Source organism: Danio rerio, chromosome 25 (genome assembly GCF_052040795.2).
Source record: "Danio rerio strain M-AB ecotype USA chromosome 25, GRCz13ab, whole genome shotgun sequence".
NCBI classification, from domain to species: Eukaryota; Metazoa; Chordata; class Actinopteri; order Cypriniformes; family Danionidae; genus Danio; species Danio rerio.
Window position 1 is genome coordinate 7,139,011 of NC_141045.1, and position 27,997 is coordinate 7,167,007.

Below are 27,997 nucleotides of genomic sequence, written 5' to 3' on the forward strand. Positions count from 1 at the left end.
TGGCCTTTAAAGTCAGCATGAAATGCAAGTTCCCAAATGTTCATGTACTTCCAACTAAAATGAAATAGAGTAGTGGGTGGAGCTTTCTTTTTGTGCATCATTCCCTCAGAGCAAACTAACGGTAAAAGAGGCGTGTTTAAGAATGTTGTGGCTGAAGGGTCAAACACCATGGCAAACGTAAAAGCAAATAGTCAGAGTTTGATTGAATATTACCAAAAGACTTTTTTCAGTGGATTTATTTACCTGGATTAATTTTGCACCTAATTAATGACAATGTGCTCTAGCAAAAAATAAATAAATTAGATTTCACATGGCCTTTAAAGTCTGCATGAAACAATAGTATCTGGATGCAGCCTTTATGATGCAAGCTGAGATTGCATCACTCAGTGATGCAATGTCATACACAATGCACTCAAATGGAGCTAGTGACGTCATTGAGGGGTAGGGTTAGTGGGGTTAGGTGAGCCCATTAAGAAGCATTGGATGCAGCCCAGATTGCACTGCACCAGGTGCAACATCCCAAAAGTTGCTGGGATCCAGACCCCTCTTGCATGAAATGTAAAAGTTGCTGGGATTTTTGTATGTTGCTGTAATTCCAACTGAAGCAGAATATTTAGGAGGAGGCGTGGCTTTTTTTTTTTTGCACATCATTCCCTCATAGCAAACTAAAAGGGGCGTGGCTCAAAATATTGAGGCTGTCAAAATAACGTGAAGCACCGTCAAGCTCAGACTTACATTAAAGATTACGAAAAGCAAACTTTTTTTTGTGGATTAACCTGCTGTCATAAATAATTTACCTGAAGAATAACTTTATGCACTAAAATAAACACTGACAATTTTGACTACACGCAAGCACTTTAAAAATATATATTTTAATAGATTATACAATATTTGCAGGATGGGATATAGAGGCATGTGAAGGAGGGGTCAGATATGGTGATGGTGTTGGTGAAAGTGGGCCGGGCCTCGCGCAGCTGAGTCCCATCTGAAGCTCGGGTGCGCGCATTTAACATGATTGATCCGCTAATAGGACAGAAGAGCAGACGCACAACTTCAGCTTTAAGTCTACCCACGGTTCCTCTTTCCTCCTTTCTTTCCACTTCAACTCAAACGAGCTTGATGTGAGCCGAGGGGGGAAAAAACTCCAAAAATCACCTCCTTTCCCTTCTGTCACCCTCACAGAGCACCTCTCACCTTTACTTTCGGATTGTGGCTTTAACTCACGGCTTCACTGGGCACAAAACGACACGAGATTCTCTTCTGCAACTTTAACGCACACCAGGGACAAAATCACCGACAGGGAAACTTGATTTTTCTTTATTTTTTTTTTCTGGCACAAAGAAGCGTTAAAGTTACACAATGAGTCTGAAGTCAGATTCAGAGACGAACACCAGTGTTTCATTAGAGGAGGAGGTAAGAGAAATAAACTCTTTTAGTAAACATAAAACTTCCTTTGGTGAAGTTGAAGCCTCTCCCGGCGGATGACTTGTGGAAACTTTCATTTGTTTTGGTGTTTTAGCTGCTTTAAACGCGTTGTTTGCTGCGGTTTGAGGAGAAGCGTTTCCTGAGGAAAAGTTTGAGAGGAATGCGGAGTCTGTTGATGATTAATCTTCAAGTTGGCGTTGAAATGTGAGACTCACCTGATGAGAGAGACATTTGTGTGGATAAAGTTTAAAGTCGGGTTTAACGAGCAAATACTTACCTGAGTGTTGCTTTGAAGCTTTTCTATCGGTATCATTCCCCGTAAAGACGCGCAATCTGACGTAAATGAACGACAGTCCACTTTTTCTCACTCTTTTGGGCTTTTTAATTCAGTCCAGAGTTCTGTTTATAGTGTGGGTACCGTTTGCTTTATTTACTGCTTCGTTTCATTCTGATTGAATGTTTGGAGATTTAAAATTTCAACGTCTGGTAATATCTTTAATGGGGTTTAATTCAAGATGTCATTTAGGTACTTTAAGATTATTTGCATCTTATATAGGCCTATACTTATATGGTTTGTTTTGATATTTTGTCAAATAAAGGAGCTTAATGTCCTTAATCTATGTAAGCTTAAGTCATTCTTGTATAGTCACAAAATAAAATTGAGCTGATGGAGCTATACTTTAATTTACTTGAGACCCTGGAATATCGTTTCATTTTAATCTATAGGCATAATTTTTTGCTTTATTTGGGTAATTTTAATTGGTTTTAAGATGTTGTTCATAATTTGAAAGTACTTTATATTGTTTACATTTTTATATATGCCTCATTGTATGCTTTAGATAGTTTGTCAAAAAAAAAAAAAGAGCATGATACCCTTAATCTGTGTGTAATTAATCTTTAGTCATTCTTATATTGTCTAACACTAAAAATGAGCTTATAAGCAGTGGGTCTTCAATGTTAGATGCTATTAAAAACATGCATGCAATGTTTGTTTGACAAACCCCTGTCTTAAAATGGGAAAGGCATCTATATAGTTTTTTTTAGCTTGGTTTTTACTTTAATGTTGGTGCTTTGTTTTATATTTTACTCTGATTAATTTTTGGAGATTTTATTTTCTCTGAATTGTAATAAAATCTAGAGGTCATTGATAATTTGGAGGTACTTTAATTTACTTGACCTTGAAATATTGTTAACAATTTTTTTTTTTTACTTGGGCCTAATTTTATTTAATTTTTTGATAATTGTAATTGTTTTTTTCAATTCAAGATTCATACAACTAGGCCTATATATAAAATAAAAATGTTAACAGATTATTCTTTAGGATTGTTTACATTTTTATTTTATATAGGCCTAAATGGATGCTTTTATTTTGATCATTAAAAAAATAGAGCAGGATACCCTTAATCTGTCTGTATTTAAGCTTTACTCATTCTTATATTGTCACAAAATAAAATGGGGTTTTAAAGCAGTGGGGTTTCAATGTTTTAGATTAAAAGCATTTATATATACATTGTTTGCTGTTTGATAAACCCCGTCTAAAAAAAAAAAAAGGCATCTACAGTTTCTATATATATTTTTTTTTATGTTAGTGCAGTTTATTTTTTGCTTTGTTTTATTTTACTCTGATTAATATCTGGAGATTTTAAATTTCTCTGAATTGTAATATTTAATTGCTTTTAATTCTAGATGTCATTAACAATTTAGGTACTTCAATTTACTTGAGACCCTAAAATATTGTTTACATTTTTATAGGCTGAATTTTATGCTTTATTTTGATCATTTTAATTGGCTTTAATTTAAAATGTCATTTGTAATTCAATGGAGGTATTTTTAAGATTGTTTACTATTATATATAGGCCTAATGTATGCTCTTCTTTTGATAATTTGTCAAATAATGGAGCAGGATGCACTTAATCTGCCTGTTTTTAAGCTTTACTCCTTATGTTGTCACTGTTTTGTTATGTTTGTGAAATTTTTTTCTGCTTCTAGTTCTGTATTTATATTTAATCATTCATTAAAATTATGTAATTGTTTTTAAGGAATGTCTTAAATAATCACAATCCTTTTCTTTAATGTCTCAAGTTCTAAGTGGGTTAAACACACACCCATAACTACATTATTATAATTATCATAATCACAAATATACATTAACGTAATTAAACCTTTAATTTATTTGAATTTATTCAAATAATAATTGAATTATTTCATATTTTAAATTAATAGATTTGTTTTACACTTTCATAATTAATTTGATTGGAGTACCAATTATTTGCATAGGTGGTTTTTAAATTAATGATTTGACTCTTCAAACATTTGTTTATCACATAATTGCATAAATATTAGCGTGTTTTTCTTTATATTAAAATTATTTTATATTTGTAATACAATAATTGTGCATTTTTAAACTGCTTTTCTGATTAAGTCAAATATAATTTCTGTTATGCTGTTTGTTGGTGTTTATTTTATTTATTTATTATGATTTCAATTTAATAGTTTTTGCTCTCTCTAGATGTATTTTGGACCCCCTAGAACCCTCTTTTGCAGCCCCATTTTGCTCCCTTGGCCACATTTTAAATGCCTTTATTTGCTGAGCTTTTTAGTCCAGTCTATGCATCACCTTTGACCTCTTATGGAGTCATTTCCTACATTATTTTACTTGCAGCTTGCAAACACCGTGTCAGAACACCCAGCCTTTATCAGGTTTTTTCTATGTTAAAATGAGCAGTTTAAATGCTCATGTAAAACTGAAGTGGGCCTCTCGTCAAGGGTCTGGGGTGGGAGTCGTGTCCTGTCATTGTTTCAGCACTGGGTCAGTGCATTTGCTGTGGCGCATTCTGATTGTTCATTGTGTTCAAGCCTGAACCTGCAATAATGAGCGCAGTAGATTTCCTCCCTCCATATAAAGGCCTTACGAAAGCTGCATCCTTTTTTTTTTTTTTTTCTGTTGACAGAATCAACAGTTTATTTTGGTCATTAAGTGGCACATTGTCTGTCGAGGAGTGTTTATACTATTTTAATGAAATTCCTCTTGTTTGTTTGTGCTCTCAGCTGCTGGCGGCGCTGATGCTAATGAGCAGTTCCAGTGTTATGGATGTGACGTTTGCAGTAAAAACTTAAAACATAAGTATTTGTTAGCATTATATTGAAACATCTGTATATATTGTCCAACACAACTCGCAATATAGTTATGCAATCAGAAAAAGTTATCTTTTAAATGTATTTTATATTTAAATTGAGGAAAATAAACATGCGTTATGCATGTGACCAAAAATTGTATGCAAGTTTACAGTATACAAAATTTTGTTAATTTTAAAATTGCACAACCCAAAAAAACTATGCTAATCAAAAGGATTAGAGTTGGCTCACTATAGAACAAACATGATTGATTTTGATTTCATTTTTGATTTCATTTTTGCATTGAGGAAAAAGCTTCGTTGTGGATGTGTCTGATGTGAAATTGGCACTTGAGAGTTTGGTAAATCAAATATTGTTTAAAAACATTTGACAGACTTTTGAGTATTTTTAAAGCACCATAAAATACTTGCTTGCACAAACTTAGGCCTCTCTTAATGATCCAGGCGCAAAGTCTAAAGCAAATAGTGCATTAAAGACATGTCCGAATCCACTTTTGCTCTTTTAAGGACTTAATAATACGTTTCACGTCATGGCGCATGGTCTAACAGGGTTGTGCTTATCCTCTTAATGAGTTATAGGTGTATTTTGAGCATATACCAATCAGAGTCTCATCTCTCGTTGCCTTTAAGAGTCCGTTTTGTCATGCCATGGCACATTTGCTATTTACATGGCAGACTTTGTAAGTAGAAAAACTGAATGCTTCACTAGCGACAAAATGGTTAAACAGACCATCTGCAGCACGAGAATAAAGAACGAGCCTCCTCTATTCTGCCCCTTTTTCTTTTGTGGATAAGGAAACCGTGTTGTACGCGCTCCACTGTAGACATTCACTGGCCTACATATTTAATTTTAAGCTCAAAGATTTGTTTCTAAACTATTTCAAAGTTCAGTTTTTTGAATAAATGAGCAATAATAGTTATAATATAGTTATCCAAACACGCGTCCTATGCCCCCATATGGTCCAAAACCTGAGGTGGACAAATTGAAGCTCGGTTTTTAATAAAACCAATATAAATGTGCGTACTGACCATTTCAATGTGGTGATGTCATTGGCCCTTGAACATTTCCTGCTTGTTGTCAAACTATTTGAATAACTGGAACTAGGGGAAATTCAATTATGTATATCTACGTTTAAACAGCTGTCATAATGTTATTTATCAATATGTGGACCTTTTAGGATTCTCAGGAGCTATGGAAATTAATGTAAAACAGGAAATACTTTAAGACCATTGTTATTGTTTAAATCTCTTAAAATGGTCTAAAACAAATACTACTACTACTACTACTACTACTACTACTAATAATAATAATAATAATAAACATAAGCAAGTTGTCATGAATAAACTGAAAAAAGAAATGCTCCTTAACACACCCATTTTTTAGACTGGAACACCCATGAGTCCACAAAGTTGTGCTAATGGATTTGCTGTTTATACAAAGTGGCGCAAAACATGAAAATTAGGGTTGCACTGGTCTGAAAATAGCAACACATCGTGCCAAACCCGTCTTGCGCCTTATTGCGCTGGGTGTATGATAGGGCCCTTAAAAGGTGTCTTGCTAATCTTTTTATTACATTATTTTTCCATGGCTAGGTTGACATTTGCATGGATTTGCTGTAGTGATTCGGGAGCTCTGAGAATAATCAAAGTTTCTTTGTAAACTGACAGATGTAAACTGGTCCTCTCAGGAAATGACTGACTTCCTGAGCTGCTGTATTGGTGGAAGTGATATGTACAGAGATGGACGCTTCGCAGTTTAAGCACTATAATGATCTGACATTTATTTTAGGTATGTGGCTTGAACTCTTATGGCATTTATGCAGTATAGTACTTCGGAGAATACCATACCATGCTTTGTGTACACCGCAGGGCCTTATTTCAGAAAGGAGGTTAAGTGAAAACTCTGAGTATGTCAACTCTGAAATGAGAGGAACTCTGGGTTTTTGTTTTAAACTGGCAGGTTTATCAAACTCTAAAGCAGGATAAGTCAAGCCTGTTTCTGAAAGAGAGGTAGCTTTAACTCCGAGTCCGTTAATGTGGTAATTTACTCTGTGAACCTAACCTGGTTTAGACGAGGTTTTATTCTATTGTTTTGTCAAATTTATTGTAGAAATAGCCTATTTTATGTAATTTAATGCGATTTACATTTGAAATAACTTAAATTGTCCAATTCTCCACTTTTTTCAAGTGAAAAGTCGATAAACGTCACGCATTACTTTATTATTATTATTATTATTATTGCTGCACAATATATGGTTTCAGCATTAATATCGCAATGCGTGTGTCCACAATAGCCACATCACAGGATGTGCAAGTTGGGATTATAGTTGATCAGCACAACCATTGAGAATGCAATGACTCCACACATCTCATGCAAAGTTTAACCATAACAGATTGAAAATGTCCTGTAACGTTTTATGGAAAACCATAAAAGCACATTATTTGAAACATTATTTTTTGTAATTTATTGTAATATTTTTTGCTTGCTATTTGGTTATGTTATATAATATGATTCACACCCTTACAAAATGACACCAATCAATCTAAATTAATAATTTATTTTCAAAGAGCTATTGAGGTCATACGGTGAAACTGACTTCATATCGCAACGTATATTGCAGAAAAAACATCGCAATGTCAGATTTTCCCAATATAGTGCAGCAATTGTTGTTGTTTTTCTTTATTTATTATTTTGCCAGAATTTGACCTGTTGTTGTTAGCATTTCTAGGTCAGAGGTCGCACTGTTGTTTGTCTGCCGGTGTGTGCTGTCATTCAGGTGTTTCCCTGTACCAGGTATGAACACTGTCAGTGGGCTACCTGTTGACATCAAGCCTCGTGAGCTTTACCTGCTTATGATTATTATTGTTATTAATTTAGCAAGATAATTTATTAACCGCATATTTGAGTTATGAAGCCCAGGGATTTATTTATTTATTTTAAACTTGACTCTTAAAAAATAATAAATAAATAAATGGCAGTACAAATAGTATTTTTTTTTTTTTTTTTTTTTTTTTTAAGTTTCAAAAATTCAAATGCAGCACATAGTTGTTACTATTATTATTATTGTTGTTGTTGTTGTTTGTAATGTTGCTGTAAATTTAGCTTTTTAATTGGGACAATGATTGAATTAATTTAAATTGCTAATGGTATTGAACTCAGAGATCGATTGATTGATTATTCTTTGCACAGAGTAGGAATTAGAAAATGATGCTGTTATTACTGGTCCAGAAGGTTGTACTTCACAGAGAATCCACATCAAAAATAATGAGAGGGAACACAGGAAAATAGTCTAGACAGTTTTGTAATGTCACAATGTGAACTGGGGAAGAGGGATGTTTTGTATTAAGCCATTTGAAGTTTTGTCTTTTAGTTCTGTGGTCAAATCTGAACTGGATGCAAAAAAATATTTGATTTGAGAATGTGATGGCCAGAATCTTTTTTTTTTTTTTTTTTCCTCTCTTTCTTCTCCTTTCTTTTCTTAAAGTTTGCAAGTTTTAACTTCGAAATGACGTCATGGAGCTTTTCTGGACTTTTTTTTTTGTGTGTTTTTGTGTGTATGCACAGCTAGTGTTTTTCAGCCAGTGATAAAGCTTTTGTGAAAGATTAATGTGGCTTTTTTTCAATTCAAATACGGTTCCTTTTACAGCGTCAATGTTGTAATGTATTCAAATACAATCAGTTAAACCATTTAGTTGTAAACTAGATGAAAGGCAAGCGCCGTCAGTAGCAGCAGACTACTGCAGAAACTCCATTGAAAATACTGTGGTAAAAATGCATTTCCATATGTTAAAGCCATGTAGTAAAATAGTGGAACTGAATGCGATGCTTCTTGCTGTTGTTGTCTGACACCCGCTTTATATCACATTCATCAGACAGTAAAGATCACCAAATTTTATTTAATTTTTTTTTAAGAAATCAGATAATAAAGGTGCTGTTTGCAAGCTTTTGACTCTACTAAAGCATAAGAGTACCCTAATGTGTTTGCAGATATTTCAGAAACGTGCTGAGTGAACATACTAGTTTATTTAAATCATTGAAATCAGATATTCTGTTTTGAAAATGTTGCGTGTCGGAACGCCTCTTTATCTTTTCCCTCCTTTCATTTCATTTTTATTTTTATTCCCTCTTTCTTATTTCTTTCCTCTCCTATTTTGTTTCTTTCTCCTTTCTTTTTTCCCTCTTCTCTCATTTCTTTTTCTTTCCTTTTTTCTCTTTATCTGCTCATCCTTTTTTTTCTTTTTTTTTTTTTCCAATTTTTCTCTCTCTTTGTGTTCTCATTGTCTTCTATTTTGTCTCCTTTCTTTCTCTCCTCTCATTTCTTTTTTTTTTCTTTCTCCTTCCTCTTTTTCCTTCTGTTTCCTTTCTTCCCTCTTTTCTAATTTTTGTTTTTTCTCTCTTTTTCCCCTCTTTCTTACAATTTGGTTCCTTTTTTCCCTATTTTGTTTCTCCTTTTTCTTTCTTTCCTATATTTTCTTTTACTCCTTTTTTTCTTTTCTATCTCTCTTTCCTTCTCGCTTCTTTCTTTCTCCTTTCTTTCTTTTCCTCTGTTTTTCCTTTCCTCTTTTTCTAATATTTTTTTTTTATTCCCCTTTTCCAATTTTTTTTTTTTTTTCTTTCCTATATTGTTTCTTTTATCTCCTTTTTTTTTGTCGGTCTCTTTCTGTCTATCTCTTCTGTTCCCCGTAAAGGTCATACATGGCACACTGTCCTTCCTCCAGTCCTTCTCCTCTCCCTCTAGAACAGTGTGAAGTTGCTACATCTGTTTTCAGACAGTGTCCTTCTAGAATCAGTGATGCTGTATTCCATGTGCTAGATAGAATGTGTTCTGAGAATTCCGAGGTTGATTTTCTTCGGTGAGTTTTCTTCATTTGATTGCCCTCTGCTCTCTCTTTCTCCTCTCTCTCGGTTCACAGTAATGACTTTGAATCTGTTAATTTAAGTTAATTGATAATCTTCTACCTTCCACTCACAATGGAGCAGTTGCGCGCACACACACCTGATCACCATGCACACACACTTCTGCTCACGAAACTAACACGATAGCAAATTCTGCAGACACTCCAGGAGATTCTGACACTGTAGCAAAGAGAATCACAGGTAGATTGTTCTTTTCCTCTTCAGGTGTTTAAGAGCATACAGTACAGCACTCATAGGTCAGAGGTCGCACTGTTGCCTGTCTGCCGGTGTGTGTTGTCATTCAGGTGTTTCCCTGTTCCAGGTACGAACACTCTTTGTCAGCGGGCTGCCTGTTGACATCAAGCCTCGCGAGCTTTACCTGCTGTTCAGACCCTTCAAGGTGAGACATGTCAGTGCTTTTTCTGATTTATTCAGAATTTTCTTCTAGTTAATTCTAAATGTTTTTTTTTTTTTTTTATCAAACAGGGATATGAAGGATCTCTCATAAAACTGACCTCGAAACAGGTAAAGTTATGAGATTGTTGTTATAAAAAAGCTCCCATATTAAGCTAAAAACAGTAAATGTGTATTTAATCTAGTCTTGTATTCTTTATGTAATTGTGCAATTTTAAAATGTGTATTGTGTGTCATTAAGAAAATATTAGTAATTTTTATGACTGGAAAAACAGGTTTTACATTTTGTGAATATAATTTTGATAATTGAAAATGAATCTACAAAATAATAATAATAATAATAATAATAATTTTATAATATATAATATATATTTTTAAATATAAATTTATAGATACTTTTCTCGTGGTGACCGTTATGAGGTGATGACTATTTTTAATAATAATAATAATAATAATATTGTTGCCTCACAGCAAGAAGGTTGCTGGTTCGAGTCCCGGCTGGGTCAATTGGCATTTCTGTGTGGAGTTTGCATGTTCTTCCTGTGTTTGTGTGGGTTTCCTCCGGGTGCTCTGGTTTCTCTGGTGAATTGACTAAACTGAATTGGCCATAGTGTATCAGTGTGAATGCAAAAGTGTATGGCGGTTTCCCAGTACTGGGTTGCAGCTGGAAGGGCATACACTGTGTAAAATATATGCTGAAGTTGGTGGGTCATTAAATTAATTTAATAATAATAATAATAATAATAATAATAATAATAATAATAATAACCATTATTATTGCTCTCATACGAATTGTCTATTTAATGATTTGTTTAAAATTTTACAAAGTTGTACTTGTATAAGCACAATTAAAATGTGTATATAGTGTCATTAAGAAAATATTAGTAATTTTATGACTGTGCTTAACCCTTTACCGCTTGCATTGATAAACCTGTAAAAAAAAAAAAAATATATATATATATATATATATATATATATATATATATATATATATATATATATATATATATATATATATATATATATATATATATATATATATATATATATATATATTACTTTTTTTTTCCTTTTCTTAAAATGGCATAACTTGAAGTGCTGAATTTTTATTTTTATTTTTTAAAGGCACTTTATGAAATGTTGCCATATGGCAACAACGTCCAACATTTAGATCTACCTGAGAAATTTCAAATTTAAAACTTTCCTTTATAATATTTTTTTTTTGTTTGAAATAATTTTGTTGTTGTTGTAGTATGAAAAACGGGTATTACATTTTGTAAATATAATTTTAGAATTGAAATTTTTTTTTTTGGTTATTAATATAAATTTATAGATACTCATCTCTGTGACCGCTATGAGATTTTATGATAAAACAATATTATTATTGATGATGATAATAATAATAATAATAGTAGTGATGATTATGATAATGATAATAATATTCATGATAATGGGTGACTTCGTGGCTCAGTGGTTAGCACTGTCGCCTAAGATGTGTGTGTGTGTGAGAGAGAACGCAATGTATTGGTGTTTCCCAGTACTGGGTTGCAGCTGGAAAGGTATCCATTGTGTAAAACATGCTGGATAAGTTGGCGGTTCATTCCACTGTGGCAAACCCTGATGAGTAAAGGCACTAAGGCAAAGAAAAATTAATAATAATAAAGACCTCATTATTATTATTATTATTATTGCTCCTATATAAATTATTTTATTTAATGACGTAGTGTTGGGTATATTTCAAATTTTACTAAGTGTGCTTGTATAATAAGCACAATTAAAATGTGTACATAATGTCATTAAGAAACTATTCAAATTAACAAATGTTTAGAGTCATTTATTTTAGGACAAGTGTGCTTTAATTCTTTTGAAAAAACAGTTGGCAATTGATATTGATGTATTAATGTAAACATTAAAAAAAGTTAAACTGAAGGATTATTTTAATATAAAATTTTAAACTTTTTTTTTTTTTTTTTTTTTCTCATGATGACAGATTGTTTCTCCAACAGTTGTCTAGAGGTTTACCTTTTAAATGTCTTTATTTTGATCACATTAAATGTACTATATTACTGTTTGGACTGTGAGAATTGAGCATTCTCTTCCCTCCCAAATGAGATTAATATAAATAACGCATCTGTCTTTTTTTTTCTTTTCTTTTTTCCCCCCGTTCTCTAGCCTGTGGGGTTTGTCACGTTTGACAGTCGGTCTGGTGCTGAAGCGGCCAAGAATGCGTTAAATGTAAGTAACCGCTGAGCCGTCAGTAAGCTGAAGTGATGGCAACTTTCAATAATTTATTAGTCTGTCTGAGCTTTATGTCCTCCAAAACTTCGCTTTTAAGAGTCAGTCTGAAAGTTTCAACTTCGAAATGACGTCATGGAGTTTTTCTGTACTTTTTTTTTGTGTGTGTGTGTTGGTGTATACACAGCTAGTGTTTTTCAGCCAACGGTAAAGCTTTTGTGAAAGATTAATGTGGCTTTTTTCAATTTCATACGGTTCCTTTTACAGCGTCAATGTTGTAATGTATTCAAATACAATCAGTTCAACCATTTAGTTGTAAACAAGATGAAAGGCATGTAGAAGCGCTGTCAGTAGCAGCAGACTAAAACTCCAAAATACTGTGAATACTGAAAAAACTGGTAAAATGCATTTCCATGTTAAAGCCATGTAGTAAAATAATGGAACTGAATGCAGTGGTGCTTGTCCGGTCTGACACCCACTTTATATCAGACATTCATCAGAGAGCAAAGATCACAGATTTTTGAAGAAATCAGATCTTAAAGGGGCTGTATGTAAGCATTTGACTCTACTAAAGCATAAGAATATCAATGTTTGCAGATATTTCAGAAACATATTGAGTGAACATTCTAGCTTATTTGGAAAACAATGCTGAAGTCAGATATTCTGCTTTGAAAATGTGTTGCGTGTCAGAACGGCTCTTTGTTTTGGTTCTTCTAACGCGCCCAATGCCTGTTTAGCCAATTATATTTCAGCACCCCGGGTTGCCTTGCTGGAGAACCACGCATTTCATTCAATCATTCTAAAAGGCTCTCAAACTGTGCATCTGTGACCGAAATGCAACTAAAACAGCAGCCTCTGAAATGAGACGCAGATTCAGGGTTCCACATGAGGTTATTAATGTTTACGCTCATATTTATATTATTTGCTCCGTAAGTGAGCAGCTTACATTGTAACCCTGTGTACTAACATCATGCTATGTGATGAGATTTGCAGTGATATGCAATTTGACTGTTTGCACCAGACAAAACACGACAGAAATGTAACTATAGCCATTCAGAAGCACAGAATAGCGCACTCGCTGCACTCCAACGAAATGGTTAGGTTTAAGCCACACTGGGCTATTTTTTAAAATGTCTAATGTTTAATCCCGCCCCTTTTTACAGTGCCGTACTACAGATATTCACATGCTGAAACTCTGAAGTGACCGTGGCATTATAATCTAATTGCATATTAAACCTCTTTAACATTATTAAATGTAGATGCTGAATCACTGTTATGTGCCTCTCTGGATATCACACTAACTGTACCCCAAAAAAAAAAAATTACTAATACTTTCCTTCTTAGACTTTACAGACCTGAAACTTGCCTATAGCACTTATTCATTGTTGCTCTTATAGTTGTGTAAGTTGCTTCCTTGTCCTCATTTGTAAGTCGCTTTGGATAAAAGCGTCTGCTAAATGTAAATGTAAATGTTTGGAGTCTCAGTTCTAAAGTTTAATTTCAGATGGTTTATTTTATTTTCAAGATCTGAGGTGAACTATCTGCTGCTGCTTTCAGTGATATGGCAATAAATGTCATGTAAAATGCCATTCACACTTGCATTATAGGCATTTAACACTAAAAGCACTTGAGCTGTGATCTTTGTCAGTTTTCTGTTCAGCTGCAAGTAGCCGAAGCCATTTCTAATAAATCAATTCAAGGTGTTGAAGGGATATTTTCCATATTAAAATGAATTTTTGTTCTATCGTGTGCTGTTGCTTTTTATTTAGAACGTGATTTAAATCAGACTTCAGGCTCTATTTTCAGACTAGATCGATCCTGTTGGTCCTCAATCTGGCAACCTGCGTTTGTATTTGAGCCAAGAATGCAATACCTAGTCCAACCACTAAGTGTCACTTACTGCACCTTTAAACGTGACTATTTTGTAATGGTGCAACAGTTTACCATAATGTAACCCTCCCAAAAAGGGCATAAAGTATTCACACACAACACAAGTTCTTTGCTGGACAAAATACAGTATTTATTTTGGGCCACAATAATCAAGTAAACGTCAAACACTCAATTTAAATACTAGTTTCACTTTATTTTATACAATAATCTTAAAGATTAAAATTCCACACAAGGGGAGCAGCAGGTAGGGAATCAAAAGGACACAGTTCATGATGTAAAGATTGTTAGCGGACTGCATAAAAATGATTAGGTAAGGCAATTAAAATGACCACCACAAGGCATTTAACAAGGGGTATCAACTGTAATTGTGCAACATCATCATTTCACATCAACCCAGAGTTGTAATACACCACACAGTAAATCTCATAAATATAAATGTATAAATAACACCCATAAATAGACTCCACAGCAATCAAATCATAAGCTACCATCAATACCACTCCAGCTAAATATCAAGCCGTCGTCATTTAACATTTCCTGTATGGAGCGTGATGCTAGCCTGCGCTCATCCCCGTCGCACGCACACACACACACACACACACACACACACACACACACACACACACACACACACACACACACACACACACACACACACACACACACACACACAGACAGACAGACAGACAGACAGACTACAAGCGCCGGGAGCAATCAAACTCCCGGCGAACAAAATGCAATACACACACCCCGCAACAGTATAACTGTGCTGCTGGCCCGCTTACCCGCTACCGGACGTGGGATACAGCGATTGGAAGTCAACAGCGGCCGCCGAAACTTTAGTCCAGGGAAACCCCAGCACTACCAATTATCCCTCCCAGTCATTCGCACGCGCAAATGACACCAGTACGCATCATTTTGGTTTGGGAAGCACCGCTTACAATAAGCAGCTTGGGCTGGCTTAGTGTCCAATAAAAGTCTGTGTGCATATACCCCAATGACCTTCAGAGCAACAGACCAATCCTATAAAGTATAATTTGACTGTATTTTTGCTTTCAGGGCATCCGCTTTGACCCAGAGAGTCCTCAAACGCTGCGTCTGGAGTTTGCTAAAGCCAACACGAAGATGGCGAAGAGTAAACTGATGGCCACGCCGAACCCTTCCAACCTGCACCCTGCTCTCGGTGCGCACTTCATCGCTCGAGACCCATGTGAGTCAAACCACCGAGCAGAACGACACTCTGAGGCTCGGTCCACACGAACATTTGTTTTCGTGTGGACAAACGGTAAAACCGAGTGTTGGGTGACTGAAAACAAAGCTTTCTGAAAACTCTGGCCAGGGTGAATATTTTCCTAAACTCCAGGTTCAGTGTGGACACTACACTAGAGTTTTTGCCTCATGACATCAGCATGTGTGCTGTTTTTCTCATTTCTGATTGGCCAGCACATCTGGGTTCACACTAAATGCAGTAAACGCAAATGAGGCCAAATTTCACACATTTGCAGCAAATGCACTGCAGATTTCGCCTTTGGGACTGTTATCCACCTCTTTTCTCACGTTTGCTTTGATTTATATGCAATTTACTCATACAAATACCCAATTCCATATTTGGTGAGAACTCCGTACAAGTGTCAGTATCGCCACCTGTTGGTTCGGAGTGCCCTTAACATGTATTACAAAAAATCTGTCTAGATAAAAATGCAAAGTGGGGACAGCTGCTTATAGAAATGCTTGTATATGTGTGGACATGGCCTGAGTTTATTAAGGGTGCATTTAATCGATAATGTACTTTAAAATGATCCCTGTGTATATGAATCCACAAAAGCTAAACTAATTTGCACGCCAGGCCAGTAGGTGGCGGTCACTTTGTAGCGGTAAAAAAAAAAAAAAACCTATGCATCTGCAAAAATATATACAATAGATATCGCATAGGGACCCTGAGCATGCGTCAATAGCGCCGCCACATTGGTACTGTGCTCCCAGGACAAATGTCATTCAACTGCACTAGTCAAGACGGTGTTATAATGGTGGCTCTATTGACTCATTCCTTCCAATAGACAACAGGGTAGGCGACATCTAATATATATATTATCCATGATGCATCTGTATACTTAAAGTCCTGTAGTTCGTCATAGACCCTTTACACAATGATGCCACTTGCCCTTATCGGCTCCACAGTGTATTTTTAGTTCTGGTTTACCTATTGAATGAATGGGATACTTAACTGGAAAATTTCTAAATTATTATATTAATTATGCGCATTCTAATTTAAGACTGTTACACTATTGTGCATGTGTTCAAATGTTTCTTTCAATACTTGATGCTTTAAGTTATTAAGAATTGGAATAAGATATTGTTCATCAAGGAAAGTTTGTTTGCAATCTTTTCACTTATTAATTCAGTTCATTTCCTCAATGGATTTATTTATACTTTGCTGCTAAAAATAAATTTAAATGATCTGTTATGTTAATGTTCCAGCATGAGTCATTCTTTATATTACCCTGTTAGTATGTATATAAATGCAATGAGTTTCATCACTTATTGATCCATTAATTTTCTGTTCAGTTTCTTTATTTGAATGAATTAAGACAGTGTCCTCCCGCCACCTACTGGGTGGACTTTATTTATATTAGTACTAGCTTTTAATTAATAATGTCACAAATTCATAAAGGGTCTTGTTTTTGAACGTCTTAAGTTAAGATATGTTTGTTGGTGAGATCACGCAGCTTTTTATTGAAATGTAATTTTTTAATTGTATAAACCTAAAAAAAAACAAAAAAAAAACAAAGCGAGCATTAGTTTTCTGTGAATGTCAGTCTATCTTCATGTTATGCACAAATTTGTTGTGTAAAGATGTCCTGTCACTAAAGTCCGAAAAATAGATTAAACTTAATAGGCATATGATGCATTTGAACCTTAAGCTTGTTTACACTGTATCATTCACACTTCTTACCAGCATTTCTAAAAGTTTTTCGATATTCATGTACTTTTATTTGTTTTTTTTTTATTTAAGTTTTGTTTTATTTAACTTTTTTGTTTATTTACTATATATATATATATATATATATATATATATATTTTTTTTTTTTAATTTATATTTAGTTTTTTAATTTATATTTATTGTATTTATCATTATTTATATATTTTTAAATGTATTTATTTATATTTAATTTATATTTATTTTATTGAACTTTTTCATTATTTATTTATTTGAATCTTTAGTATTTATATATATAATAAATATTTTTGTTTTATTTTATAGAATGTAATTTTATTTCCTTCAAAGCAGTCTTCTGACTCGTGTCCATTATCTGCATCCTCACCCTGTGAGTGTCAAATGCATTTACTGCTGTTTTGTGTGTGTGATTGATCAGATGACCTGACGGGGGCAGCACTGATCCCTGCGTCTCCTGAAGCGTGGGCTCCGTATCCGCTCTACACCACTGAACTGACCCCAGGCCTGCCTCACGCCGCCTTCACCTATCCCGCTGCTGCTGCTGCCGCCGCTGCTCTGCACGCCCAGGTGAGGGACCCGCCGGTGTGTGCACCTTTTATTTACACTTTCTTCAATCACTCGCTCTCTGCTGCTTTCTGTCCACGGTGATTTTTAAAGCCCAGTGAGAAAAAAAAAAGACTTCTGCTAGTTTGACACTGCAGGTCGCTGTCAGTGGAACTAAAGATCAGACTGCTGTTTTTGTAGCACTAAAAGGCTGTGCTGTCACAGTATAAACTTACTATATTCAATATAAACAACTTTTATGTTTCATAATGTGTCCCCCCCTGCTTTGCTTGTATTAAGAGTAAGGCCACGTGTGTGTGTACATAATTTTAATTTCATTTTATTTACTTTTTTTTTTTCTTGTAATTTCCTTGTTATAAATTTTATTTAATCCTATATTTTCGTTTTAAACCTTTCACCTGGTGTATTTTGAATTTCAATTTATGGTTTTGGATGAAGCCAAAGTAGTTGTGCATAGTTAAGTTGTACATTACATTTTATTTAAAGGTGCAGTAGGGGATCTGCCAAAGTGATAAATGGTTGGCATAATTTGAGCCAGTCCCACCCCTGCTGTCCAAAGCCACGCCTCCTGATATCATGAGCACGTTCATTAAAGATGACTGTAGACAACCCACTAGATCAATGTCATTTGCCAGTCTTCAAGCTTTATAGTACTTAATAATACCACTATTCCCAATGAAAAGCTGTATTATATCTAGCAAAGTTTCAGTTGTGTTGCAAGCAAAACTTGTCAGTGTCAATACTTTATGCATGCAAGGATCACCGGTCTCACTATCTAATGCGCATTGTCCTAAAGCGACTACTGAAGTGGTTGGCTGGCGGCGTGCAGGAATTACACTTATTACTGAGCCATACTTGCTACTCTGAATATTCACTCTGAAACAGCATGCATGATAAACAATATAGGGAGCGCATCACAGGTTATCAATGTTCAAATTAAAGCATATTAAATATAAAAAATATTGAATATTAAAGCAGCTTCAGCTCAGTAAAGTAGGCGAGATGAGTATTGCTTTTTACTAAAGCATTGTTGTCAAACTCAATATAAAATCATCAGTCACATCGATCTTTCACTAGATTTTAGTGACTGAACAACACTTCTGTGCATATAGCCCATTCATAAAACAACACAATCTTCATCAGCTGACTAAAATAGTTTTAAAACAGAACATTACCTGTCTAACAAATACTTCAGCCAATGAGCTTGGAGTGACCCAGCAGCAGCCCTGGATTCCGCCATTTTGTAGTGAAAGCGATCGGCCGTCCATTGGATCCTATTGCTGTCGTGATGGCAAGCAGCTGCTTAGTTTTTAATTTATTAATTTAAAAAGTGCATTAAAGCTGAGATATAACCTGAAAGACATCAATACAACACTATCACAATCATCAGCACTTTTAATAGTTTATTTTACAGACTTAAAAATATGCTGTTATACATGTTAATACATTTAGATTATTTACTTTAATCAGTACTATTCGAATGTGTATTGACTTAACCAGCACAACAAAAACGTTTCTAAAAACAATCACCGACTGAATTTTTTTGCAATTTTATTTATTTTTTTTTTTTTTGCCTTTTTCTAATTAAATTTTTTTTAATTATTGTACTTTTTTTTTTATTTTATTCATTTATTATCTTTATATTGTACACATTTCAGCTTGTTTGTGAAATTGGAATTCAATATAGTCAGTACTTATTTATTATTATTATTATTATTATTATTATTATTATTATTATTCATTCATTTTCTTTTCGGTTTAGTCTCTTTATTAATCTGGGGTTGCCACAGCGAAATGAACCGCCAACTTATCCAGCATGTTTTTACGCAGCGGATGCCCTTTCAGCCACAATCCATTACTAAGAAACATCCATACACTCATTTACACACACTATGGACAATTTAGCCTACCCAAGTCACCTGTACCCCATGTCTTTGAACTTTTGGGGGAAACCGGAGCACCCGGAGGGAGAACATGCAAACTCCACACAGAAACATCAACTGACCCAGCCAAGGCTCGAACCAGCGACCTTCCTGCTGTGAGGCGAACAAGCTACCCACTGCACCACCGTGCAGCCCTAATTATAATAATAATAATAATAATAATAACAATAATAATAATAATAATTATTATTATTATTATTATTATTATTATTATTGTTAATCTATTTTTACTTTTTTTTTTCTTTTTTCTTTTTTTTCCCATTTCTGCTAATGAATCAGGAAAAGTGCATAAATGTGGAGAAGTTCAACGCATTGTTGGATTTATTCTGCACCTTCATGCTTTGTTGCAATTTCCTGCTATGCATTAGGGCCAGGGCTTAATTTGTGCCAGAACACGACGGATCCGGCACCTCTGTAATCTGATCTGGCACCTCATTTTACCGACCTCCCCCGTCTGCAGTTCACTTTTACTTTCACTTCTACGACTCCCCAACCCTCTTCACTTTCGTCCGCAACACCCCTCCGCCATCCAACAACCCCACCCTGCTGCTTTAAAAGCGTTAATGGGCAAATTAATAGCAAAGAACAACAGCACGTCAGTAATATGGGAATATTTTGGTTTCAAAGTCAGACACCAAACAAAACCAGGTAATTTGTAAGAGCTGTCGCAGAATTAATGCCAGGATGAGGAATTGCAACAACCAGCACCTTAAAAAAAAAAATAAATAAAAAAAGCACCACAGATGGCTAAACGAGTGTGATTTGAGCTGAAGCCTAACTAAATGAATATCTGTCAAATCGCAATTAGATATTTTCCCCAAATCGCACCGCTCTACTGTGCATGCTATATACTGTAGCATAAGAGAACCACTTTTAACATGACCCTTATTTCATGAGCATGTTGTTCAGTCGGCTGACTTTCCCATAATTCCCCAGTCACATGCTTTGCTGGAAAGTGACCTCAGGTCAACATGACGCAGCAAAACCAGAGCGAGTGTCAGAGGTCCAATCTGAACATGACAGACCCGATTACCCACAATCCTTCGCAACGGCATTCCTTGGCCTGCTAGTGTTGCTAAGAGATCACATCAGAGCAAAGCTGCTTTTAATTGCGTCTCAGGTTGGATTATGACTCTGCCGTTGAGTGAATCTGTGCCCGGTTAAAGTTTAGCCAAAAAATTTATACTTTTTATGATCCATTAAAAGCAGCATGTTAAAACACTCCCTCTTCACTTTCAAAGAGGTCGTGAAGCACCTTGTTTATTTTTGTACTTTTCCTCTGAGGTCCACTTTTAGCATTAGGACCTTTCCTATTAAATTTAGAGTAAATGGGTTATTTTCTGATTGTTTTGACCCGCTCAATAACACGCACACAGTTAGAACAGGCATGGATTGTAGACTCAAAGTAAACACCCAGAGCTGTGATTGGCTGGCATTTTGCTTATTTAAACAGTTTCAGTGCTTTGTTTCTAAGATTAGGTGCTGAAATTGGACAGGATCGCTACAATATGTCCATGGGTGTAAACCTCTGCCTGTGTGTTTTAAAAAATGGTCTAATAATGTTGTCAATGAGAAATGGCAACTTTAGAATCATGAGTATTTGTATTCACTTTACTGTGCCAGGACTAATTTATCATTATCGTGAATGACCAGGACAGATTTAAAGTCTGCTTAAGTCCACCGTTCCAAGCCTATACAACATCTGGCATTTTACCAACAGTAGACCTACACATATCGGCCTAATGTTATTACTGTTGTTTTACCATAAGTCAGAGAATTAATAATAATAGTCTACTCGCAACCTTTATTTTACATCTACAGAGTCGTGAGAACATCGTGATTCTCATTTTGGCCAGAATCGTGCAGCTCAAGCCTCTCGTCAAAAGAATAAAGAATTATCATCATCTATCATCTCTTTGTTCATGAGCCCTTTTAATTGCTCACCTGGTAACAGTTGTGTTTGATGCAGCTTGCATGTTTATTGACGTGATTGGTTTTGAAGGCTTCGTTGGCAGATCGGGTTTATGGATTGGTTGGCTAGACTTTGTGGTTGTCGAGGCAACCCAGTGAGATCTAAAGGTCACACTGGGTTTTACTTGATGTCTTGAACCGCACTGTATGTTCACTGGTTCCTCGAGGCTGAATAAGAGATTTGTCATTTCAGTAGTTTGTTTTAAGGTTCTATTTTTTTCAGTGGGGGTTGGAATAAAGGATCTAATGAGTTGTGTAGCTTAAAGGTGGTTCTTTTTAGGCAAGAGTGTATGTGATGCATTTTGTTTTCAGACCAAGGTCACAGTCTTCAGAAAGCTGAACATGTCATTTTCTACACTTAATTTGTATATATTTTTTAATAATTATATTTGTTATTAATATCAATTCATTTTCATTATTTTTGGAATTGATTTTGTATTATTATTATTATTATTATTATTATTGTTGTTATTTTGAATTTTACTTGTTGATTTATTATTATTATTATTATTTGTTGTTGTTGTTTTGAATTATTTCACTTGTTATTGTTATAATTATTATTTGTTTTTATTATTTTAAAATGTTAGTTTGTTGTTGTTTATATTAGATTTTTTTACATTGTTGCTTTTTATTTGAGTTTTCTGTTGTTTGTTTGTTTTTACTAATTTGAATTTTCATTTTATCTTATTTTTTTAGTGTAGAGTTTTCATTTGTTTTATTGCTTTTCTTATTGTTTTAAATGAATTTTATATTTATTATTATTATTATTATTATTATTATTATTTACATTTGTATTAATTTATTTGTTACTTTTTTATATATATTGTTAATTAGAATTTAATTATTAGAATTGTTCATTTTGCTTTTGTTTTTGATTTTTTTTTTTTTTTTTTTTTATATTTTCATTTTTTTACTGTTATTTTTTTCATTAATGCAGTTAATGAATAATATATCGAATGCCATTTACAGTATTTACAATATTTAGTCTGAATAAATGTAAAACTGTGCAACAGGTTAAGGGAATAATTTGTACAATTATTTATAAAATAGTTTTGTAATTTGGAAAAATTCTTAGATTTAATGGTATGCATGTTTAATAAAGTTAATCCCCTTGTGTGGAATGAAAAGCAACTCTTGCAGTGAGCTGACAAATTCCAGCATTACTTAACTCCAGGAAAACAGAAGTGGAATTCCTCTGGCATGTTTTTGGAGTAACCGGTATGACGCAGCCATAAGTCTGCAGTAAAACGTCTGGTAGAAACGTGCACTCGAGTTTGTCTTCCTCCGCTTCCCAGCATGCACCTGGCAGAGGGAGATCTGAGGGCGGGGCCTGAGCGGACGTGCCAGGCTGATTGTTTGCCCTGGGCTGTGGAAGTGGCTGTTTTGGCGTGGTTTAGTGGAGGCCGGACGGGAGACAAGAGTTAATGTCATCTTGCTGAAAGATGTTTATAGATGCGCTGATAAGAGTTTCCTGCTGGCGTCTGGTCATTAGCTCAGCTCGCATTGCTTCACTGTGGAGCATGCAGTAGAAATGCATCTTTCTGCTCCAGTTTTCACCACTGCACTTTTAGTTTTTTAGACTTGGAAAAATAATTGAAACCTGCCACCCTACTTTTTTGATTTTTAGTTCTGGGAATCAGTAGAGATGCTATAAATGTAGCAGATTTTAGTTATTTGTTTGTATTTATACACTATTTTATGTGTGAACTTTTATTTCTTTTATTTAAAAAAAAAAAATATATATATATATATATATATATATATATATATATATATATATATATATATATATATATATTGAAAGTGGGAGTATGCGGTAATGTAAAAAGATGATTGATTGATGATGATGATTATGATTATTTATTATTATTACTATTACTATTATATAATTTTTAAAAAATGGTGTTGTGATCATTGTTAATAATAATAATTATAATAAAATTACCACTAATAATAAATAGTTGTTTTTATATTTATTGCATAATTTAAAAAAAAATTGGGGTTTAATAATAATAATAGTAATAATAATAATAATAATTTACCACTACTAATAAACAATATTATTGTTGTTGTTGTTGTTGTTGTTGTTGTTGTTGTTGTTTATTATTATTATATAATTTTTAAAAATTGTTGTTGTTGTTGTTGTTGTTGATAATATTATAATTATCAATAATAATAATAATAATAATAATGCCACTAATAATAAATGTTGTTATATAATTAACAATGTTGTGATCATTGCTAATAATAAAAATTACCACAATAATAATAATAATAATATAATTGGTGGTGGTGTTGTAGTAATTTTATATTTGTTTATTTAATTTATTATTATTATTATTATTATTATTATTATTATTATTATTATTATTATCATTATTATTATTATTATTATTATTATCATCTATCACTAATTTTTAATTTAATTGTAACAGTAGTAATTAATAATAATTTTCATAATAATAATAATAATAATAATAATAATAATTGTTGTTACTATTACTACAACAATCACAATTTTTTTTTATTAATCGTATAACAGTATTAATAATAATAATAATAATAGGTTTTGGTTGGTGGTGATTTTTTTTTTTTTTTTTTTTTTTTTTTTTTATTACTACTGCTACTACTACGGTTTTATGATTAATTGTAAAAAATATGATCAGTTGTATTGATGATGATGATAATAATAATAATAATAATAATAATAATAAATTTGTTTTTTTATTATTATTATTAGTAGTAGTAGTAGTAGTAGTAGTAGTAGTATAAATACTGTTACATAATTGTAAAGTTGATCGATGTTGTAATAATTGGTGGTAAAATTATTATTATTATTAGTAGTAGTAGTAGTTGTTGTAGTAATTTTATACTTGTTTATTTGAAATTATTATTATTACTACTACTACAACATTGACCACAACATTTTTTTTTTGTTTTTTTTCTATATTTGTTTATAGGCCTCTTTGGGTATTTAAATGTATGGATGCAGCTTATATATTGTGTAAATAAGTAGGGTAAATGTAGGAGTAATACGTTTCATACTAATAATAAATTCTAGCTCAATTTCAATTTATAATGCTTTTATAAAACCATAATCTTAGATAATATCTGCAATATATCACATCTAATTGATTTGTCTTTTCTCTTCCCTGTAGATGCGCTGGTATCCGTCTCCCTCTGAAAGTTCTCAGCCGGGATGGAAATCACGTCAGTTCTGTTAAATAATCAGTGAGTATGAGTCATTTTACCTCACCGCTGCTCTTTTAATGAACATGAGCTGATCTTCTTCTCTCCACAGATGCCGACCAGCACCAGATGTTTGGTTCTCCTTTTCTCCCTCCTGTTTGAACGAAGAACAACTGGGCTCAGCGTTTGATTTAATCAGGTTTATTTAACGGACAATCAAAAGCATGAAGGATTATTTTTCTTGAAAGAAGCGGTAGAGATGCTGAGGACTCGCGGTACTGTTTCAAAAACGCGTCTCGCTGCTCTTGTAGATGTACGTTTTCATCGTTCTGCATGCGTAAAGGCATGAGTTTTAAAATGCAAACTACTTGTCTGTTTATTCGCAAGTCCCAGTTTTCTTTCCAGCTTCTCGTTTCTATCATTTGTGAAAGGTGGAGACATGAATTTAGTTTTTGTTTTTTAATCTGACGACATATGCACTGGGTATTTGTTTTTGTTTGTGATCCTGATGCAAGTTTTTCGTCTTTTTTCATGCGTCTTGCCCTGAATTCACCGAACTTCCGCTATCTGTGTCTGCTTTGAGAATATTTGAACAAAAAAAGAAGAGAAATGTACAAGTGTTTCTGTACATTGTGTAATAATGAGTATTTATGCATTTATTTTTGTTTCGTGCAATTAAATAAGTATATATGTATGAGCAGTTTAGTGTTGCCTTGTTGTTATTTTGTGGTTGTTAATGGTAACACTTTACAATAACAGTACATCAATAATAATGTATTAATGTGTACTCTAAACATTATTAATGATGAGTTAAGGTATGCGATAATCATGAAATAACTTTAACTACAAGAGTTCATGTGTGAATAACTGCTACACTGTTTAAAAAACAAAACAAAAAAAAAATGTAATTTTACGGTTAATTTCCGGCAGCTGGGGTGCCGGGGGAAAAAACCTATAAAATTAACGGCAATTAAATTACAGAAATATATCAAAAAATAACGTATATTAAATGACAGAAATTTCCTTAAACTTAATTTCTGGAAAGTTTCAGTAAATTAATATCCGTTATTTTACGGTAAATTTCTGTAATTTAATATCTTTTACAGTAAATTTCTGTAATTTAATATCTTTTACAGTAAATTTCTGTAATTTAATATCTTATTTCACAGTAAATTTCTGTAATTTAATATCTTTTACAGTAAATTTCTGTAATTTAATATTTGTTGTGTTACTGTAAATTTCTGTAATTTAATCTCTTATTTTACGGTAAATTACTGTAATTTAATATCTGTTTTTATGGTAAATTTTTGTAACTCAATACCTGTTTTACACAATTTTCTGTAATTTAATCTATTTTATGGTAAATTTCTGTAATTTTAATATCTATTTGATGTTAAATTTCTAACGTAACCCCCAGCTGCTGGAAATAAACCATTAAATTACAGTTATTTATTTATTTTTTACAGTGTACTTTAGTAGTTAAAACATGTTAACTATTAATTAACATTTAAGTTTAAACTAACTTTTAACCAGCATGAACTCATGAGCTGTTATTGGATGATTTGTCATGACTTTACTTGGAGGGGCACATCACCATTAACATCCTTAACTACTCTTTAAACAGGCGTTCATCTGTTTGTGTTGATGTTGACAGAACACTTTTCTATTGTGTAGCGTGAACGCGCACTAAACAAACATCCAGAAGTCGTTCATGAGTAGTTAAGAATGGGTTAATGATGATGTGCCTTTAAGTCATGATTTAATTCTACATTAACCATCATGAACTGAGCTGTTAGTGGTTTGTCATGACTTTACTTGGAGGGTCACATCAGTTACCTTATCATTAACTACTCAACTCCTGTGTTTAATTGGTTCATGCTGAAATTTTCTGTTGTTTTTAAGAGTAAAAATGCACTTAATGAACATGCAGAAGTAATTGTGGTTAAGTGGGTTAATGATGTGCCCCTCCAAGTAAAGTCATAATATAATTACACATTAACCATCATGAACTAAACAGCTGTCAATGTGATTTTTCAGGACTTTATCATTAACTCCAACTCTCGTGTTTAAACTGTCCCACTGTTCTATTGTTATTCAGTGTAAATTCACTAAACGAACGTGCCGTAGTCATTATTAGTAGTTAAGGATGGGTTCATGATGATGTGCCCCCAAGTAAAGTCATGATATAATTTAACCATCATGAACTCATGAGCTGTTAATGCATGATTCGTCATGACTTTACTTGAGGGGGCACATCATCCTTAACTCATCATTAACTACTTACGAACTCCTGTGTTCAAACCGTGTTTTCTATTGTTGTTCAGTGTAGTCGTTCATGAGTAGTTAAGAATGGGTTAATTATGATGTGCCCCTTCAAGTCATGATATAATTAGACATTAACCATCATGAACTAATGAGCTGTATGATTTGTCATGACTTTACTTGGAGGGAGCACACCACCATTAACTACTCATCAGCTCCTGTGTTTAAACTGTTAATGTTGACCACTTTTCTATTGTTATTCAATGTAAACGCACTAACGAACACGCACAAGTCATACATGAGTAGTTAAGAATTTTTAATGATTGTGTGCCCCTTCAAGTAAAGTCATGATATAATTACAGTAACTGCTCGTGGGTTCGTGATTAGTTATGTGCCCCTTCAAGTAAAGTCATGATATAATTACAGTAACTGCTCGTGGGTTCATGAGGATTAATTATGTGCCCCTTCAAGTAAAGTCATGATATAATTACAGTAACTGCTCGTGGGTTTGTGATGATTAATTGTGTGCCCCTTCAAGTAAAGTCATGATTTAATTACAGTAACTGCTCGTGGGTTCGTGATGATTAATTGTGTGCCCCTTCAAGTAAAGTCATGATATAATTATAAAGTAACTGCTCATGAGTTCATGACCGTTAAATTAAGCATAAACTAATGTGCTAATTAATACAGCAATTAATAAACAATCATGTATAAGTAATTAAGGTCGCCGCTATTCACACATGACCTCGTGACTCATGTTGTAAAAGTTAGTTCATGATCATCGCCTGTATTAACTCATCCATAATGTATAATTTGCGTATTAATCCATCATTATTCATGTACTGTAATTGTAAAGTGTTACCTTTGTTAATTCAGTCTATAATCTGTTTGAAGTAAAAGTGCAATTCTTGATTTCTTTTTTTTTTTGCTCTGTGTTACTGAAGTTTCCTAATTGTGGCAGTACTGCGACTTTAAATGGACTGCTAACATGAGATTGCTGTATTATATTAAAGTCATTTTTTTTCAGAATGTGAAACTGGAGAATAAAAGGAAATCTGAGGAAATCTGTTTCGAGTGAGTTTTTATTCCCTTGTATGGTGTTTTTTAGTCTTTGTAA

The 27,997-nt window shown here is 33.5% G+C and overlaps 1 protein-coding gene across 43 annotated transcripts; it reads left to right on the forward strand.

The window, feature by feature from the left end:
• Positions 1 to 1,002: 1,002 nt before the first annotated feature.
• On the forward strand, positions 1,003 to 27,944 carry rbpms2a (RNA binding protein, mRNA processing factor 2a). 43 transcript variants are annotated; one of them, XR_015525681.1, is made up of 10 exons: positions 1,014 to 1,413; positions 9,616 to 9,657; positions 9,779 to 9,856; positions 9,943 to 9,981; positions 12,043 to 12,105; positions 15,055 to 15,205; positions 17,370 to 17,533; positions 24,588 to 24,660; positions 24,731 to 25,350; positions 27,737 to 27,944. XR_015525681.1 is itself a non-coding variant. In XM_087310638.1 (9 exons), exons 2-8 carry the CDS (start codon positions 1,586 to 1,588, stop codon positions 24,651 to 24,653), a joined length of 687 nt encoding a protein of 228 aa, XP_087166764.1. In that variant the 5' UTR covers positions 1,014 to 1,413; positions 1,520 to 1,585; the 3' UTR covers positions 24,654 to 24,660; positions 24,731 to 27,944.
• Positions 27,945 to 27,997: the final 53 nt, after the last annotated feature.

What these genes read in the sequence shown, in the direction of transcription:
- rbpms2a (XM_087310634.1), top strand. Translation starts at nt 1,012, where the DNA reads ATGATTGATCCGCTAATAGGACAGAAGAGCAGACGCACAACTTCAGCT. An exon ending in TGCTGTTCAGACCCTTCAAG is followed by an intron (nt 9,857 to 9,942) that starts GTGAGACATGTC and finishes TTTATCAAACAG; the next exon opens with GGATATGAAGGATCTCTCAT. An exon ending in TCAGCCGGGATGGAAATCAC is followed by an intron (nt 24,640 to 24,730) that starts GTCAGTTCTGTT and finishes TTCTCTCCACAG; the next exon opens with ATGCCGACCAGCACCAGATG.